Raw genomic sequence first — 20,720 nt, forward strand, 5'->3', positions numbered from 1 at the left:
AACAGTCCACTGATTGACATGGCGGAGCGCCATTTTCTGGAGGATCAGGTGAGTATAGGCTGTGTGTTTAGCCCTAGACAAAATGATCAGTTAACCCATGCAGTTTAGGCACAGCCCCACAAAAATATTTTGTGGGGTTCTGCTTTGATAAAAACAAATTCCACCTTGCCACCCCCATAATAATGACTTTAGACCAATAGATGTCCTCAGACTTCTGGGGTTGAATGGTCGTGGGCAACTGGAAGACTGATGATGTACCTTGAGTGCCTGTTATCATGGACCTGCATCCCAAGGGGATGTCATCACAGCTTCATGCACTCCCCATGTAATAATGCAGCACTAATGTCATGAATTCATTGCTGCTGTCTGCATCATCAAGCACCACCTTCCATCGGGAAAAGAAAAAGAAGTTATTACCTTATAAAAGTAGCAGTGATATCATCATTGTGCCGCTCATCGCCTGTGCAGAGAGCAGAGCTTTGGAAGCGACCCAGCATGCCCCACCCACTACAGGCTGCCGCCTGCAGAAAACTACATGAGGGGGGGTGGATACAAGACCAGTCACTTTTTATTTGAGGAAGCAGCAGTGTCCTCTACAACTGTTTTGGATGTGTAGGCCGATTAAGATCTTTGATAGGTTACTTCCTCTTAGCTCTGTGAGCTTTCACATCCAGGGTAAGCCATTAAGTCCCATATATATATTTGATTAAATACTTTGTATTGGATATATTAAAGTTGTTTGGTAATAGTATAATTTTTTTGATATACCTTTAGACTGCCTCGGCGGTTGAAATCTCTTCAAAAATCTCCCTTGAAGAAGCCCGTGAGGGCAAAACATGTAGGGAGTAACTACAATTATATAATCAAGTTTGAGTCTCAGTTCCACTCTTAGTACTGAAATAGTTTTTATGTTTCTGTATTATTTCCTTTTTTATTTTTTTAAAACAATACGAAATAAAAATTATATAACTTTTTAATATGTTTGGTATTCATGTTCAAGCACCCTGAAAGTCCCTTCTCTATTGAATATTTGCAATTTTAAGGGATGTGGTGCAATAATCATATCTGGTCATTCGCTCGCCACTTTACTGTTACTACAGGAAACTCCTATGCAGTGCAGGTATTATTATATATTGGATTATTACACAGATCTGGAAGATTAGCAGAAAAGAACATCTTGATTTCAGAAAGAATACATTTCAGCCTGGGTTCACACTGATGCAGTTCGGGAAACGCAGCAATTCCTGTGCGTTTCCTGCACCACATAGCAATCACATTGTGTTCATGTGATCAGCTGTGCATGTCAATGTTAAGTTAACGACACCCCAAAAGCAAAACGCAGCAAGGATTCCAGTGCCTACACCTTTTTCGTCCGGAAATGGGACAGTTTTAGCTGTACAAAATAAATGGGCTAAATTGCACTGCACAGAATCGCATGTGATTTGCACAGGAATGTGGTGCTATTTCTGTGTGAATCACATGTGGTGTGCAGTGTGAACTGGGGCTCAGTCTTTTATTAAGACATCATTTTGTTCAATCTGAATTTTGGCTTTAGTAAAAATGAATATTCTTCCATTACCAACAGGGTGACTGAAGAGGTTGACCCTAGCTCAACTTCTAGAGGAAAATGTTTGATTTACACATAGTGAATATAGCTATGGATCTACTGGTCATGTTCACAAAAAAAGAGATTATGTTTTTTATGTTTCTTATGTTTAAATTGGGAGGTTCCAGATGTTAGACTTACTTTATATAATTAGTGGGATATTATTACCTTCTTTTTTTGTTTCCCTGGTCCTGCTGTCTGATTCCTGAGAATCATGTTTTTTTCTTGGATTTTCTACCCCTGTGCCTCTTGCCTTCTGTTGAGCCTCCCTGGCCTCTTTATTATTAGCCTCCTTCTGAGGAATCTGGTGCCTCTCATGTTGCTTAATATCGCAGAGCATCTGGAAGTTCTCGATGGTCTGTTGGCTGAGCCAATGGCATTTGAGCAACATTTTGGATTCCAACAGATTGTGAGATTTCTTACAGAAACGCAGGTAGCAGTCTCCTTTTGCAAAGTATCTGCACACGTGGAGACGCGTACAATCCTCTCCTTGGTCACAGCTGCTGTGTACATATTTTGTACAGCCCTAGATGTGAACAGAGCACAGGGGTAAAATGAGAGCAATAGTAACAAACAATATCAAAACAATGATCATCTAAACCAGATGACATTTAATTTACTTGCTTCACTGCATATCATAAAAAATTATCATGTGTAGCCAAGTCTGCATTTTTACAGAGACAGCTTATTATTATTATTTTTATTATTAGAGATGAGTGAATTGAACCAGGCGAACCGGAATTCGATACGAATTTCAGGAAAAATTCGATTCGCGGCGAATCCGAATATTTGCCTACTTCGGGTGCGCGAATCGGATTTTTCCCGATCAGCCGGCAAAAGTGTCCCTGCAGAGAGCTCCGCTATTTCTGACAGTTCTCTGACAGAAGGAACACATGTACAGCGGTTGAAACATTGTATCTATTAGTTTCCATTTAGGATACAGATGTTTCAACCGCTGTACATGTGAAGAAGCTGTCAGAGAACTGTCAGAAATAGAGGAACTCTGCACATACACTTTTTGCCGGTTTGGAATTCTTATTTTCATCCTACTTCTTCTTCTTCTTCTTCTTCTTCTTCTTCATCCTCATCCTCATCCTCAGAAGAAGAAGAAGAGGATGAGGATGAGGATGAAGAAGAAGAAGAAGAAGTAGGATGAAAATAAGAATAATTCCAAGCCGGCAAAAAGTGTATGTGCAGAGTTCCTCTATTCTGCAGATACACTTAGAGGAGCTCTGCAGATACACTTAGAGGAGCTCTGCACATACACTTTTTGCCGGCTTGGAATTAATCTTATTTTCATCCTACTTCTTCTTCATCCTCATCCTCAGAAGAAGAGGATGAGGATGAGGATGAGGATGAGGAAGAAGAAGAAGTAGGATGAAAATAAGAATAATTCCAAGCCGGCAAAAAGTGTATGTGCAGAGTTCCTCTATTCTGCAGATACACTTAGAGGAGCTCTGCTGATACACTTAGAGGAGCTCTGCAGATACACTTTTTGCCGGCTTGGAATTAATCTTATTTTCATCCTACTTCTTCTTCTTCTTCTTCTTCATCCTCATCCTCATCCTCAGAAGAAGAAGAAGAGGATGAGGATGAAGAAGAAGAAGAAGAAGAAGTAGGATGAAAATAAGAATAATTCCAAGCCGGCAAAAAGTGTATCTGCAGAATGTCATTTATGGAAACAAATAGATACAATGTTTCAACCGCTGTATGGAGTGAATGTCCCAGAACTGTCAGAAATAGACTATTTATGACAGTTCTGTGACATTCCCTCCACACAGCGGTTGAAACCGCTGTATGGAGTGAATGTCCCAGAACTGTCAGAAATAGACTATTTCTGACAGTTCTGGGACATTCACTCCATACATGTCCCAGAACTGTCAGAAATAGACTATTTCTGACAGTTCTGGGACATTCCCTCCATACAGCGGTTGAAACCGCTGTATGGAGTGAATGTCACAGAACTGTCAGAAATAGACAGAAACTGTCACAGAACTGTCCTTCTTCTCATCCTTCTCCTTCTTCTCATCCTTCTTCTCATCCTTCTTCTCATCCTTCTCCTTCTTCTCATCCTTCTCCTTCTTCTCATCCTTCTCCTTCTTCTCATCCTTCTCCTTCTTCTCATCCTTCTTCTCATCCTTCTTCTCATCCTTCTTCTCATCCTTCTTCTCATCCTTCTCCTTCTTCTCATCCTTCTCCTTCTTCTCATCCTTCTCCTTCTCCTTCTTCTCATCCTTCTCCTTCTTCTCATCCTTCTCCTTCTCCTTCTTCTCATCCTTCTCCTTCTCCTTCTTCTCATCCTTCTCCTTCTATTTCTTCTCATCCTTCTCCTTCTCCTCCTTCTCCTTCTCCTTCTCCTTCTTCTCATCCTTCTCCTTCTTCTCATCCTTCTCCTTCTCCTTCTTCTCATCCTTCTCCTTCTTCTCATCCTTCTCCTTCTCCTTCTTCTCATCCTTCTCCTTCTCCTTCTCCAAGGACATTTAAATTAAAGGTACAGTGTTCTGCACTAATTTAAAGGCTCTCTGAAGCCTAGAAACCCTTTTTATAAGTTAACTTCGTAGCGAATTAATTCGCATCGAATCGAATTTCTTCCTGGAATTCGCCGAATCAGCCAAATCGAATTTTTGAAAAATTCGCTCATCTCTAATTATTATACAGTATTTATATAGCGACAACGGGTATGCTCAGCGCTGTACAGTAGCAAGGGGGACAGAACATGAGACAAGACAGTAACAATACAATACACGAGGGGTTCGAGGGCCCTGCTCTTTCGAGCTTACAATCTAGGAGGGAGGGTAAGGTGGTACAGGAGGAGATGGCTGTGGGGGATGGAGTGGTGGGAGGAGTGGAGGAGGTTAGTTGTTAGGTGAGGTCGGGTGTTAGGGGAGGTTGGGGTAGGCTTCCCTGAAGAGGAGGGTTTTCAGGGTGCGTCTGAAGGTGAGGAGGGTAGGTGACAGTCTGATGGATTGGGGTAGGGAGTTCCAGAGGATGGGGGAAGTCCTGGAGAAGTCCTGTAATCGGGCGTGGGAGGAGGAGACCAGGGAGCTAGAGAGTAGGAGGTCATGAGAGGAGCGGAGGGCACAGGTAGGGTAGTACTTGGGTATCAGGTCAGTTATGTAATTCGGGGCGGCATTGTGAACGGCTTTGTAGGTCAGAGTTAGCAGTTTGAATTTGATGCGTTGGGCAATCGGGAGCCAATGAGGGGATTGGCAGAGGGGGGAGGCAGATGTGGAGCGCTTGGTGAGGTGGATGAGTCTAGCCGCTGAGTTTAGGATTGACTGGAGTGGGGATAGCGTTCGTTTGGGTAGGCCAGCGAGAAGGGAGTTGCAGTAGTCCAGGTGTGAGATGATGAGGGAGTGTACAAGTTATTTGGTGGTGTCTGGGGTGAGGAATGTGCGTATCTTGGAGATGTTGCAGAGGTGGAGCCTGCAAGATCTGGATAGCAGTTGGATGTGGGGCAGGAAGGAGAGGTGGGAGTCCAGGATGACACCCAGGACTTTGGCGAGTGGGGTGGGAGAGATGGTGGCGTTGTTAGTAGTGATGGAGAGGATGGGGGGGGCACGGGGTGGGGGGAAGACCAGGAGCTCGGTTTTGGATAGGTTAAGTTTGAGGAAATGGAGCGACATCCAGTCCGATATGTTGTTTAGAAGGTGGGCGATGCGGGCAGAGAGTGACGGGGTTGGGTGGGGGGTGGAGAGGTAGATTTGGGTGTCGTCGGCATAGAGGTGGTAATTGAAGCTGTGGGAGTGAATAAGTTTGCCAAGGGAGGAGGTGTAGATGGAGAAGAGGAGGGGCCCGAGGACAGAGCCTTGGGGGGCCCCAACAGAGAGGGGGAGGGAGGGGGAGGTGGCAGTGTTGTAGGTGACGCTGAAGGAGCATTGGGAGAGGTAGGAGGAGAACCAAGAGAGAGCAGCGTCCCTGATGCCAAGGGAGTGCAGTTTAGTAAGGAGGAGAGGGTGGTCAACAGTGTCGAAGAGCTGTGTACAGGCAGTGTTCAGCCTACCCTCTAAGGCTAGGTTTACATCTGTGCGGGTGGTGCGGCTGAGGATACGCATGAAAATTTGTGCATCCGCACCACCCACACAGAGGAATGCGTACCCGTGGGCGGGTGCCATTGTTTCTACTGGCACACCGCCTGCACTGGAAAACGCAACCGTACTGGGAACCGAAGTTCCCGTGCGGGCTGCATTTTCAGAAGAAGTGCAGGGACTTCTCTCTGCGTGTCACGGGGCATGGGAGTCCGTTCAAATGAATGGGCTCTCGTGCCTGCGCAAAACATGACCGCATATATACTCATGTGCAGTCGGGCTGAGTGCTCTGAAGGTCAGTTCCCTGATACCTCCCCCTGCTCTAGAGGCTTGAGAAGTTTCTAGAAGGCAGTGGGTGGGGGTGAGGAGGGGCTGATCTGCATGTGTAAGGGATCTTGACAAATCTCCAAGCAGGAGGCTTGGCATGGGGTCAGGACAGCCCTCAGATATGATAGAGCTTAATCAGCAGGAGGTGGTCAGTGTGTGTCTGGTGGAAGATGGAGTGTGGAGCCTGGAAGGGGGCCCAGGGAAGGGAAGAGGTGACCTCCACTGTGCCACTGTTTACTAGGAGGGACAGCCTGAGCAGCATGGGAGAAGCCAGCCCAGCAAAAGGCCTGAAGACAGCAACCACCCCATAAAGCTATCAGGAAGGAGAGTGTGAGTAACATTACACCTCCTGGTTACTCGTGATGCGTGTTGTGTGTTGCCTAGCAACTCCTAAGGGGGTAGTGCAACATCTGTCTCCATTGTTGAAGAGAGAGGGCTGCTCTCTGTGGAGTACAAACTACCCCATATTTCCTTTATTGGCCAGAACCACCCCAGTGCTACTCTTCCCAAGTATTAGAACACCTGTGGGGTTTTTATTGCTCTGTCCCTGTTAAGGAAATTCACCCTGTCTTCCTGTCCTGTTTACCATTATCACTGACAGTGAAAGAAAAAGAAAATCCCAAATTTTGAGTTGTCACCGGAACAGGGATGAAGGAGGACACTAGCTGGCCCTAAACACTTCAATGGGAAAGAATGAAAAATTGCACGAAAATAAGCGTTATATGTACTTTTCAGTTGCTCCCATAATAAACCAGGTTAGCATAGCTCTGAGGAAGGATGTACGTCTCCAAAGCGCATCAGCTTGCCAGTCCAGATGGGTTACATGGACACACGCGATTCCCCTTGCTGTGGTATCTTGTGGTTTTTATGCAATTTTACTTTCCACTTCCGTGAGTATCCATTTGGCATCTAAGTTTTGTGAACAATAAATCGTTGGTAATGTACTAGGCGTTTGCACCCTCCTGTTTGTTCTTTTTATAGTAATCATTCTATGATCTTCATAAACACATGCACACATTTATAATCATAGGAAACAGTTGGCATTGTCCCTATCTAATGGTCTTTTCTGCCCTGTTTAAGGTAAAATTTAGCCAGAGAGAATCATGACTCGTCCTACATCACGGGGCAGTGGGCACAGTGGTGGCAATGAGGAAACCTCAGGCTCACCTTTGGTAACAGCAAGTTGTCATTCTGGAGCAGCAGAACTTTGATCTCCTCCTCATTTAGTCCACTCAGATTATTGGCTTTTAACACAGCGCAGTTGTGGTCAGACAAGACATCATGAGAGAATCTGCAGTGATACCTAGAACAGGAAAACACCATTAATTGTGATTTTGGGTGGAGATGAGCTTATAGAAAATTATTAATTGGAAATACTGGAAAGCTGCAGGAAAATATAAACTAAAAAGGGCAAATGCCCAATTTCTAACAAGCTTTTAGAGTAAGGTGCATATGCAAGGGCTTTGCACAGAGCAAACAACACAAACTGGATTTCCCAGCACATTTACCAGCTAGCCAGAAAAAAACAAATTACACTGTTGAAACAATTTGAGTTAAAAACAGAAATTTTATTTGCACAACATTTGAAAATATATGTGGAAGCCATACTGCCATGTCAAGGTCCCTCTGTATAGTGCATTCCTAACTCTAGTTTAAAGGGCCTCCATGTTGGAGCATATACTGTATAGCAATCAATAAATTAAGGGAAGGTATGCCTGGAGGGAGCACATTCCCCCATAAAGGTTCAGGGACACACCAGAAGTCCAGCAAAGCACAATGGCAGCTGAAGGTGTTCATTGTGTTCCATACTTGCCAACAGTCCTGAATTTGCTAAGATAGTCCCTCTCTTCAGTAAGCTGTCCTTCCACAACTGTGTCCTGATAGCTAAAGTGTCCTTGCCAATAAATAAATACTCGGTCGAATCTTTCCCCTTCATCCCCCAATGTCTCCTCCTGTCCCCCCAGCACTCTTCAACACCCTCCCCCAGGGCACTTTAGCGCAAGCTGCAGAAAGAACCCAGAGTGTCATATACTCCCCACTCCTATACTGCACATACTAGGAGCCTCATACACTCTGCACTCCTCTCCTGTACATACTAGCAATGTCATACACTCTGCACTCCTCTCCTGTACATACTAGCAATGTCATGCATGCTACACTCCTCTCCTGTACATACTAGCAATGTCATGCACGCTACACTTCTCTCCTGTACATACTAGCAATGTCATGCACGCTACACTCCTCTCCTGTACATACTAGCAATGTCATGCACGCTACACTCCTCTCCTGTACATACTAGCAATGTCATGCACGCTACACTTCTCTCCTGTACATACTAGCAATGTCATACACTCTGCACTCCTCTCCTGTACATACTAGCAATGTCATGCATGCTACACTCCTGTACTAGCAATGTCATGCACGCTACACTCCTCTCCTGTACATACTAGCAATGTCATGCACTCTGCACTCCTCTCCTGTACATACTAGCAATGTCATGCACGCTACACTCCTCTCCTTTACATACTAGCAATGTCATACACGCTACACTCCTTTCCTGTACATACTAGCAATGTCATGCACGCTTCACTCCTCTCCAGTATATACTAGCAATGTCATCCACGCTACACTCCTCTCCTGTACATACTAGCAATGTCATACACGCTACACTCCTTTCCTGTACATACTAGTAATGTCATACACGCTACACTCCTTTCCTGTACATACTAGTAATGTCATGCACGCTTCACTCCTCTCCAGTATATACTAGCAGCATCATACCTCAGAACTTCTCTTCTCTACTTGCTAGCTGGCATCATACACTCCACAATCCCCTCCTGCATATACTGACGGCCATCATACACTCTGCACTTCTCTCCTGTATATACTTGCTGGCATCATACACTCTGCACTCCTCTTCTGCACATATTGCCCACTGTCCTACTCTCCACACTCTTCTCCTGCACATACTACTTGTCATCATAGAATCTGCACTTCTATACTACCTACAATCACTCCATCTGCACTCCTCTCCAGCACAGATTATACCCTGTCACACCCTCTGCACTCCTGTCCTATGCATACTACCCACTGTCACACACTCTGTACTCCTCTCCTGCACACCCACCATCATACCCTCTGCACTCATTTCCTATCCATGCAGTCATACAATGCGCACTCCTTTCCTACACATACCTTCATACACTCTACACTCCTTTCCTGCATGTACCATCAAGCACTCCATACTGTCTTTCTAAGCTCACTGTCATACCTGTCATGACTTCATACCCTCCATAGTTAAATGAATGCTCCTCACGTGAAGTACATTTTATATTGGTTTGCTGAAATCAAAGCAAAAAAAAGGTGTCCCTGGAACTTTATTTGAAATGTTGGCAACTATGGTGTTCATATACCTATCCCAGTAAATTAAACAAAAATGGGAACCACCCCAGTTTATAATTAGCTTTTATAGTAAGGTACGCATGGAAGGACTTTGCACAGAGCAAACAAAACAAAATAGATTTCCCAATGTACTGCGCTTACCAGCTGGCCAAAGAAAAAAACAAATTACATTGTCTAACAAGAAAAATATGTAGGAAGATAAATATGAACCCACCAAAAAGGCCAACAGATCCCCAAATAAAATCCAAAAATAGTAATTACTTTTCAAGCAAATCCTGCAGCACTGTTCATGTAAACAAAATTTTTAGTTCATGGTTGTTCAGGTTATGGGTCTGAAATCCTCTAAACGCTTTTTTCAACAAGTAGATGGCAGTGTTTATAAATTTGTAGCTGCATCTATGGTTTACTCTATGTCTTTTCTTTGAATAGTTTCCTTTTCCTTGTAGTGAAGTAGAAAAGCACATGTGGACTGTGCACTATCTGTCCTGTAGGGCTATATACAGAATCTCTAACAGGTTATGGGCCCAGCTGTAGCCAACTACAGAAAATAAGTGCAAAGCACAACAATAGAAAGAGCACTGCAACAGAATAAAAGAAAATGGCCAGTAACACAGCTGCAACAAAGCTTTAATTTGCAAATCTGACAAACCAGGCCTACCACTTGTGGAAATTCAAGATGAAAATGCTACTAATAAGAGCAGGTACATGGAAATGTATAAATTAAGTCAGGCCAGAACACCCTTCAGATGAGTGGATAGAGAAATATCAGAATGCTCAAAGCACACTCTCTCTTAGCATAGAAGATGATCAAATCATGCATACAGTATACAGGTGAAACTCAAAAAATTAGAATATCGTGCAAAAGTTCATTTATTTCAGTAATGCAACTTAAAAGGTGAAACTAATATATGAGATAGACTCATTACATGTAGTGTAAGATAGTTCAAGCCGTGATTTGTCATAATTGTGATGATTATGGCTTACAGCTCATGAAAACCCCAAATCGAGAAAATTAGAATATTGTGAAAAGGTGCAATATTCTCGGCTCAAAGTGTCCCACTCTAATCAGCTAATTAAGCCATAACACTTGCAAAGGGTTCCTGAGCCTTTAAATGGTCTCTCAGTCTGGTTCAGTAGGAATCACAATCATGGGAAAGACTGCTGACCTGACAGTTGTGCAGAAAACCATCATTGGCACCCTCTATAAGGAGGGAAAGCCTCAAAAGGTAATCGCAAAAGAAGTTGGATGTTCCCAAAGTGCTGTCTCAAAGCACATTAATAGAAAGTTATGTGAAAGGGACAAGTGTGGAAGAAAAAGGTGCACAAGCAGCAGGGATGACCGCAGCCTGGAGAGGATTGTCAGGAAAAGGCCATTCAAAAGTGTTGGGGACTTTCACAAGGAGTGGACTGAGGCTGGAGTCAGTGCATCAAGAGCCACCACACACAGACGGATCCTGGACATGGGCTTCAAATGTCGTATTCCTCCTGAACAACAAACAACGTCAGAAGCGTCTTACCTGGGCTAAAGAAAAACAGACCTGGTCTGTTGCTCAGTGGTCCAAAGTCCTCTTTTCTGATGAGAGCAACTTTTGCAACTCATTTGGAAACCAAGGACCCAGAGTATGGAGGAAGAATGGAGAGGCACACACTGCAAGATGCTTGAAGTCCAGTGTGTAGTTTCCACAGTCTGTGTTGATTTGGGGAGCCATGTCATCTGCTGGTGTTGGTCCACTGTGCTTCATTAAGTCCAGGGTCAACGCAGCCATCTACCAGAAGATTTTGGAGCACTTCATGCTTCCTTCCGCAGACGAGCTTTATGGGGATGCTGACTTAATTTTCCAGCAGGACTTGGCACCTGCCCACACTGCCAAAAGCACCAAAACCTGGTTCAATGACCGTGCTTGATTGGCCAGCAAACTCACCTGACCTGAACCCCATAGAGAATCTATGGAGCATTGCCAAGAGAAAGATGAGAGACAAGAGACCGAACAATGCAGAAGAGCTGAAGGCCGCTATTGAAGCATCCTGGTCTTCCATAACACCTCAGCAGTGCCACAGGCTGATAGCTTCCATGCCACGCCGCATTGAGGCAGTAATTGCTGCAAAAGGGGCCCAAACCAAGTACTGAGTACATATGCATGCTTATACTTTTCAGAGGTCCAATATTGTTCTATGTACAATCCTTGTTTTATTGATTGCATGTAATATTCTAATTTTCTGAGATTGTGGATTTGGGGTTTTCATGAGCTGTATGCCATAATCATCACAATTATGACAAATCACAGCTTGAACTATCTTGCTTTGCATGTAATGAGTCTATCTCATATATTAGTTTCACCTTTTAAGTTGCGTTACTGAAATAAATGAACTTTTGCACGATATTCTAATTTTTCGAGTTTCACCTGTATGTAAGTATGAAACTGCTAAAGAAATGTGGGAAGGATTACAAAAGGTGCATGAAAGAGCTAATCTCAGCAATAAACTGTACTTTATTAGAAAGCTATACCAAACCATGCTGAAGAAAGGCCAGGATATGCAGGTTTAAGGCATACCTTGGAAATGCCTGAATTCCTGAGAAGTATAGGGGAAGAAATAAAAGATTTTCAAGTTGCAGCACTATTACTTAGTGGTTTACCAGAAAGTTATGAAACGCTTGTCACAGCACTTAATGCACGTCCAAATGATGAACTGACATTGGAAGGGCAATGCTTGTGGATGAATATAAGCGTAAAACAGAAAGCATTAAAGCAGAGGTAGACAACCTTAAAGAGGTGGAGATCTACCTGAACAACATGGGAGATGTCAAAGGTACAGAGTTGCCTCCTCACACCTGATTTAAACCTTTAATTGCTGTACTACCGTCTCGCAATTGCATGCATTGCATGGCAATCATAGGTTTAAATAAGGTGGTGAAGAGGGCTCATTCACTTGAATGGGTCATGCTTTGCAGGTGTTACACCCACCAACCATGACTAGATATATAATTCCTGTTTTGGCTGTGTGTACACCCCTGGCCATTGCAGCTAAACGGGGTGCAATTGAGGCAGGGGTGGTAAAAAGACATTTTAACTATGAGGTTTTACCACCCTCCAAACTGCAAATGTAAATGAACCCTTACTGTTTCAAGCCCCCTATAAGGCTGCTTTCACATTGATGTGATGTGGTTTAATTGCACCAAGGGGGCAACACAGTGCATCTGCGACTTTTCTGGGTTAGCTGCGCTTTGCCATAGACTTCTATTAGATCCTGCAGGTGTGGTGCACTTTCTGAAACTTTCAGGATATAATAAAGTTTATGGCTAAGCTCAGCAAACCCATAGGAAAGCTGCAGGTACACTGCACTGCACCTGGGATGTGGGTAAATTGCAACACATCAATGTGAAAGCAGCTCTATACTATTATGTCCAGTGTATTGCTTCACATTGACCTGAAGATCTCTTCTTTCCTGCTGCTGGCCCCATTCTGGAGTCCACTAGCTGGGATAAGAGGTGGAGTGCAGTTGGTATCACTCCGCATGGGACAGGAGCCGGCACTACAGAGGAGGCATTGGTTTATGCGGCTCTTACTCCTTACTACAGCTCCAACTTTACAAGTAGTCCCTCGTATTGCACTCTGTTTGATGCTCTGGGATGAAGGGTGAGCAAGCCCGGACCGCGATCTACCAGTCACCTGGCTGTGATTTACTGGTAGAGCATGATCTACAGGTTGCTGACCCTCACATTAAAGTAGAACTAAAGGCTAAACTTTTTTTTTTTTAGTTTTGGATGGAGTGGAGAAGGATTAGAACCCCTGTCAGTTTTTGTTGCTGTCTGTGCCCCCATTGGGAAGATTCACCCTCTATTTTCCCTGTTTACCATTATCGTTGAAAGTGAAAGTAAAGGAAAATTCTAAATTTTGGGTTGTCTCCAGAAAAGTAATAGAAGGGAAAGATTTCAATGGGGACACTAGTTCCTAGTTCTGGTGACTTGAGGGTCCCCAGGGAATTCCGTTAAATTTCAGGGATTTCCTTTCACTTCCTGTTTGGCTATTGGACAGGGAGTGAAGGGAAATCTCCCAAAATGGGACACAGATGGTTTTGACTATAGTGCAACTTTAATAGTGATGGTGCTTCTGTTGCAAAGTCTGCTTTAAAGATGACAAATAGGAATAAAAACAGTAACATGCAACAAGAAACTCATGAATGCTTTGTGTGCAAGACACAAGGCCATTTAAGGGCAGATTGCAGAATCTGGTAAGCTAGTATTCAAAAACAAACTAAACTATTCAGAGGCCTATTCTAGCCCCACCTAGCAACTGTACATTTATTTTCTCCATCAGCCCATCCCCCACAGTTATTACCTTTTGTATCAATTGACCTTTCCTCTTAGATTGTAAGCTGTAATGAGCAGGGCCCTCTGATCCCTTCTGTATTGATTTGTATTGTAATTGTACTACCTGCCCTTGTATTGTAAAGCACTGTGTAAACTGTTGGCACTATATAAATCCTGTATATTAATAATAATAACTACAAATGGCCAAAAGTGTGAAGGAAGAAACTGATTTTTCTTAAGATAATGAATATGTTTTTCAGTCCAAAAGTTGCACCTCATCTTTGCAAGCATGGTGTGTTGTATCAGGAGCTACGAGTCACATGACAAATGACAAAAATTTCTTTATTCACCTTGACCGGAATAAAACAGAAAAAATCACCACAGCTAATGGGAAAATAATGCAATCAGAAGGAATAGGAGATGGTTTTCTTGAACAGAATTTGGCTCAAGTAAGCAACAAATTTGGAAAAATGCAGAGTGTATTGTGCACAGACAATGAAACTGAATATACAGGTGATAATACACAGGCAATTTTCAGAAAGCATGGCATAATATTTCAAACTACTGTACCATACAACCCAGAACAAAATCGGGTTGCAGAAAGAAGGAACCGCACTCTATGTGAGAGCGGAAGAACCAAGCTATATGCCAACCACATACTGGTGGAGGCAATTATGACTGCATGCTATCTCCAAAATCGACTACCAGGAAAATGAGAAAACTCTATAAGAACTGTGGAATGGAAATTGAACATTTTGTAAGCAAAGCCTATGTGCACATCCCAAAAGAAAAATGTACAAAATGAGATGCTTTCTAACCACTTACATCAATATCTCTAGATAAACCCTCATCTTGTCCTTAATAGCCCTACCTTCCCCAATATACGTACTCACCAGGGCCGGTGCTTCCACTAGGCAAACTAGGCGGCCGCCTAGAGCGCACTTTCACCTAGGGACGCCTAAGTGCAGCACAGGCCGTCACTCTCTGTGTGGGATGCCGCCACATCATGAATGATCCTTCAGCTGAGAGGAGGGGTGGCAGAGTGGAGGGAGAAAGGACAGAGGAAGATGCCGGATGCCAGAGTAGCAGCTGAGATGCAGCTCCTTCCACTGTTCCTCTCAGACTCAGTCCCTTACTGCAATCTGGTTGGCGGCTGCTGATCACTGTAGAGTTCCAGCCCTTCTCTTCCCATTCATCATGTCTGACTCTGATGTCTCTTGTCTTTGTGAGTATGACCTGGCCAGTCGGACATCCATCACATGTGTAATGTATCAGTGAGTGATGAAATCATCACGGTCCCACAGCCTGCTTTTGTAGCGATTGCTGGGCCTGCTGATCTGTGTCAGTGTTGGTGGTGGTGTGTTATGTCGGATCTGTCACTGTGTGGGATCGCTCAGTTCAAGTGATCTCTGTGTGTGGGCTGGGCTGCCTGCTGTCACAGCATTTTATCTCCCCCTATTGCCTGGGGAAGTCCAGACTGAGATCTGTCAGAGTGTGGATCCTCATCCTCCACTCACTGCAACTGTCACCCTGCCACTGCCAGCCACAGATACAGCTCATCCGTGACATTGATTTTGTCTTTAATATTGGTGCTGGTGGCACTTATTTTTGCAAATTAAAAGGAATTTTGCAGCTTCATGTTTTGTTAACTTAATATTTTTTTTTTTTTTTTAATTTGTATTTCTTTTTTTTGGGGAAGGGGGCAAATAGCTGGTCTTGCCTAGGGCACAAAGTAGTCTAGCATCAGCCCTGCTAGTCACACACCACTTGTTCTTAGTAGTTATAAACTCACTATACTAACCCAATATCCCTAAAGTGACTCTTGTCTTTATTAGCCTTATATTTTTCCTAAACAAATATATATAGTGTGGCGCTCAAAATAAATAAATAAATATCAATATGTGATCAATTAATATACAAAAATAGCATATAATGATTAATAAAATAAATACTCCATAAAAATAATGACAATAATACCTCAAGTGATCACACTCTAAAAAATCAAAGTGTCTCAAATAAATATATAAGTGCATCCATAAATAACTCAAGTGATCACACTCTAAAATGAATCAAGTGACTTAAATAAATCACATGCTTATAATTACCATATAGGTGATCAAAAAATTAATACCAACTTATTAAAAAGTGTAAAAGTGCCAAAAAATAGTGCAAAAAAATACATAAATGTCCGTTCCTTCAAAAAATCAAATATAATAATGTTCTTCAAGTGATAAATCAATTCATGCAATAAACGGTGATAATCAATGGGTGATTTGTGCCAAAATCTTCTCCAAACAGTGGCTAAAATGCCTCCTCACCTCCTCCCTGCAACCCCTAAGGGCCAACAGGCTTGTAGGATCAACCTGGATCCTAGAATCAAAGAGGGCCAACAACTTTTCCTTCCTTCTTTGTCTTTCCTGGTGGGCCTCCTACTTCCCTTAAGCAGCCAAGGTGCCTTAAAGAACAATGGCTCACCAATCCAGTGAGCCAAAGAAGAAAACACCCTCTAAGTGTAGTATTAAAGACTCCTTTATTTCCAAAATGCAAAGTAGCAGAACTCACATATCGCAGCAGTCCTCCCTCCTCACGCGTTATGTCACTGACAACTCGTGACTTCCTCGAGGTTACCCCGAGGAAGTCAAGAGGTTACCCCGAGGAAGTCACGAGTTGTCAGTGACGTAACGCGTAGGTTTACGAGTCCGCAGTCTCTGGTGCGCGGTGACGCACTTCCGGCGTGCGACGCCATCTTGCTACACCAGGAAGTCCCAATTCACATGCAGTGTACCCACACATCGGTGAGGAGGGAGGACTGCTGCGATATGTGAGTTCTGCTACTTTGCATTTTGGAAATAAAGGAGTCTTTAATACTACACTTAGAGGGTGTTTTCTTCTTTGGCTCACTGGATTGGTGAGCCATTGTTCTTTAAGGCACCTTGGCTGCATAAGGGTACTAGGAGGCCCACCAGGAAAGACAAAGAAGGAAGGAAAAGTTGTTGGCCCTCTTTGATTCTAGGATCCAGGTTGATCCTACAAGCCTGTTGGCCCTTAGGGGTCGCAGGGAGGAGGTGAGGAGGCATTTTAGCCACTGTTTGGAGAAGATTTTGGCACAAATCACCCATTGATTATCACCGTTTATTGCATGAATTGATTTATCACTTGAAGAACATTATTATATTTGATTTTTTGAAGGAACGGACATTTATGTATTTTTTTGCACTATTTTTTGGCACTTTTACACTTTTTAATAAGTTGGTATTAATTTTTTGATCACCTATATGGTAATTATAAGCATGTGATTTATTTAAGTCACTTGATTCATTTTAGAGTGTGATCACTTGAGTTATTTATGGATGCACTTATATATTTATTTGAGACACTTTGATTTTTTAGAGTGTGATCACTTGAGGTATTATTGTCATTATTTTTATGGAGTATTTATTTTATTAATCATTATATGCTATTTTTGTATATTAATTGATCACATATTGATATTTATTTATTTATTTTGAGCGCCACACTATATGTATTTGTTTATGTTTGTACACTACACTAGGTATTAGTAGGAGAGTGTTGGCAGCTGTACTAGTTGTTCACCATTTTAGCGCAAGAGGATTTTTTACACTACTTATATTTTTCCTACTTACCCTAATATTTTGGTAGACCATAGTAACTCTATGCTCACCACTTACCCCAATATCTCTAGAGTCACCCTCCATAACTTTCAGTAGCTGAATACTCACCATACTTACACTAATATTATTAGAGTTACCCTCCACCTGTCCATAGGAGCTCTATACCTCACCACATTTTTCTATATTAGAATCACTCTTCATTTGGGCCTAGTAGCCTTTATTCACCATATTTACCCCAATATCCCAAGAGTCACCCTCCATGTGTCCATAGCAGGCCCATACTCACCCTACTATCTCTAAATACACTTTCCACTTGCCCTTACTAGCCCTATACTATTCATATTTACCCCAATATCACTATCCACCTTCCATTTATCAATAGTAGCCCTAAGTTAGCTGTACATAACACAATATCAATAGAATAACCATTCACATGTCCATAGTAGACCTATAGTCATTGTACTTACCACAGTATCCCATGGTTCACCTTCCACTTATCTACTGTAGACCTACACTCACTGTACTTTTGTCTTTACTCCACACTCAGCCTCCTGTTTTCTGTAGTAGCCCTATACTCCCTGTACTTTAACCAAGGAGTCACCTTTCACCCTTGCCATACCTCAATCACTCTCTCACTTCTAATATCCCAGTACTACATCATCCATTGGCTCAAACACATCCAGAGCCACCCTTCATTGCCCCTCAACTTCGCCTTTACATTTCCTCTTACCTACCTTGGATTAGTATGGCACTGGCCTTTCAGATATTTACAGCATAGGTGAAGTTTTTGGCACTCTTCCTTACATTCCTCTGAGGCATTTGGGTACAGGTATTGGGGACAGATCCTCAGGGTGCTTCGAGCCAAAACTAGCTGTGAGCTCTGTGGGAAACTAAGCGACTCATCCTGCAGAAACTGTTCAATCTGCTCTGCTGAGAGATCCAGAAAATCAGCTAATCGATTCCTCTCCAGCCGACCACCATGTGAGCAGAGCAGCTTGACCACATTGATGGTGAGTGAGGGATCCCACATGGTTTCAGGTTTCTGATACAGCTCTATGAGCTCCCCAGACTGATAAAAGAGAGACCAGCACAGGGACAGTGATCCGCGTCACAGTGGAGAATTGAAAGCTCCAGCTGATCAGCACTGACACCAGGAAGTCTGCTACTATGTAAATATATACAGAGCCGTATTATTCTTTAACCACTTCAAGACCGGACTGCTTCACACCCTTCCTGCACAGGCCATTTTTTTTAGTTTTCAGCTCTGTCATACTTAAAATGGCCATTACTCTGTCATGCAATAAAAATTTTTTGAAACAGATAGAGATTTCTTCTGGTGAAATTTAATCACCACTGGGTTTTTATTTTTGCTATATACAGTGAAAAAGTATTATTATTATTATACAGGATTTATATAGAGCCAACAGTTTGCGCAGCGCTTTACAATATAAGGGAGACCGTACAATTATAATACTTTCAGCACAGAAGGAATGTGAGGGCCCTGCTTGTGGAGCTTACAATCTAAAGAAAGGGGGAGGTGATACAAAAGGTGATAGCTGCGGGGGATGATCTGGTGAAGGTGATTCAAGTACAGTTCTTAGGTGGAGGTGGGGTAGGCTTCCCTGAAGAAGTGAGTTTTCAAAGATCGCCTAAAGGCAGACAGGGTGGGGGCTGACCGGACATGCTGTGGTAGGGAGTTCCAGAGGATAGGAGAGGTTCTGGAGAAGTCCTGGAGGCGAGCGTGGGAGGAGCTGATGAGGGAGCTAGTGAGGAGGATATCATGGGAGGAGCGTAGTGGGCGATTTGGGCGGTATATGTGGATGAGGTTGGCGATGTAGCTAGGGGCAGTGTTGTGGATGGCTTTGTAAGCTGTGGTTAGTATTTCAAATTTCATACGTTGGGTTAGTGGAAGCCAGTGAAGGGATTGGCAGAGAGGGGCAGCAGTCGCTGATCGATTGGTAAGGTGTATGAGTCTAGCAGCAGCATTCATAATAGACTGAAGGGGGGATAGCCTGTGTAACAGTAGACCAGTGAGGAGGGAGTTGCAGTAATCGAGGCGGGATATAACCAAGGCGTGGATAAGTTGTTTTGTGGTGTCATTGGTCAGGAAGGGGCGGATTTTGGAAATGCTCCAGAGGTTGAGGCGGCAGGATTTAGCCAGTGAGTGGATGTGGGGCCCAAAGGAGAGGTCAGAGTCTAGGATTACACCTAGCACCCTGGCATGAGGGAAAGGACCAATGGTAGTGCTGTTGATTTTAATAGTAAAGTCATGAGTGGGGGATCGGGGAGGAGGAAATATTGCAAGCTCAGTTTTTGAAAGATTGAGTTTGAGGTAGTGATGTGACATCCATGCTGATATGTCGCTTAGTAGATTTGTGATACGTGAGGAGATTGAGGGGGTGAGCTGGGGAGTGAAGAGATAGATACTGGGTGTCATCAGCATAGAGGTGGTATTGGAAGCCATGGGAGGTTATCAGTTGGCCCAGGGAGGAGGTATAGAGAGAGAAAAGGAGGGGCCCAAGAACAGAACCTTGGGGTACCCCAACAGAAAGAGAAAGCGGAGCGGAGCAGAAGGAGTTGTATGTGACACTGAAAGTGCACTGAGAAAGGTAAGAGGAGAACCAGGAGAGAGCAAAGTCACGGAGGCAGATGGAGTGGAGTTTACTGAGGAGGAGCTGGTGCTCGACTGTGTAAAAGGCAGCGGAAAGGTCAAGGAGTATGAGTATGGAGTAATGGCCGTTGGTTTTAGCAGTTAGTAGGTCATTAGTAGGGCAGTTTCTGTGGAATGTTGTGGACGGAAGCCAGACTGTCGGAGATCAAGAAGGTTGTTGTCGGTGAGGTAGCAGTTCATACGGTTGTGAACAAGGCGCTCGAGAAGCTTGGAGGCAAACAGGAGCAGGGAGATGGGTCTTAAGTTATTCAAACAGGTGGGGCCAAGCGAGGGTTTTTTGAGGATGGGAGTAACCAGTGCATGTTTGAGTGGGGAGGGAAAGGTGCCCATGGAGAGTGAGAGGTTGAAGATGTGGGTTAGAGAGTTTAGGATAGAGCAGGAAGGAGGCTGCAACAGTCGTGAGGGGACAGGATCCAGGAGACAGGTGGTGAAGTGGGCCTTGGAAAGGAGTTCGGTAACTTCCTTGGTGGTAACAAGGTCGAAGGAGGAGAGTGTTGAGTTTGGTGTTGGGCCTGGTATGTTGGTTAGCGGAGGAAGCTTGACACTGGAGATCTCATCACTAACTGTGTCGATCTTCTTCTTGCAATGACTGGCAATCTCCTGTGCAGTTAGTACGTTGGTGGGTGGAGGCAGTGGAGTAAGGAATTAAGGGTAGAGAAGAGATGACGAGGGTCTTGATGAGAGTGTTATAGTAGGTTTGCTTAGCAGTATGTAGGCTGGAGTTGTATTTGAGAAGTGCGGATTT

General features: G+C 43.6%; 1 protein-coding gene across 1 annotated transcript in view; it reads right to left on the bottom strand.

The window, feature by feature from the left end:
* LOC149453085 (zinc finger CCCH-type antiviral protein 1-like) overlaps nucleotides 1-20,720 on the bottom strand; it is a 91,098-nt gene that overhangs the window by 24,994 nt on the left and 45,384 nt on the right. Inside the window, exons 14-16 of the mRNA XM_089688708.1 lie at nucleotides 18,039-18,414; nucleotides 7,129-7,264; nucleotides 1,775-2,132 (exon numbers count right to left, since the gene is read on the bottom strand). Coding sequence (XP_089544834.1) covers nucleotides 1,775-2,132; nucleotides 7,129-7,264; nucleotides 18,039-18,414 — 870 coding nt within the window. The remainder of the gene's footprint in view (nucleotides 1-1,774; nucleotides 2,133-7,128; nucleotides 7,265-18,038; nucleotides 18,415-20,720) is intronic.

Source organism: Staurois parvus, unplaced genomic scaffold, assembly GCF_062004578.1.
Source record: "Staurois parvus isolate SC_StPar_1 unplaced genomic scaffold, SC_StPar_1.0 ptg000452l, whole genome shotgun sequence".
Lineage (NCBI taxonomy): Eukaryota > Metazoa > Chordata > Amphibia > Anura > Ranidae > Staurois > Staurois parvus.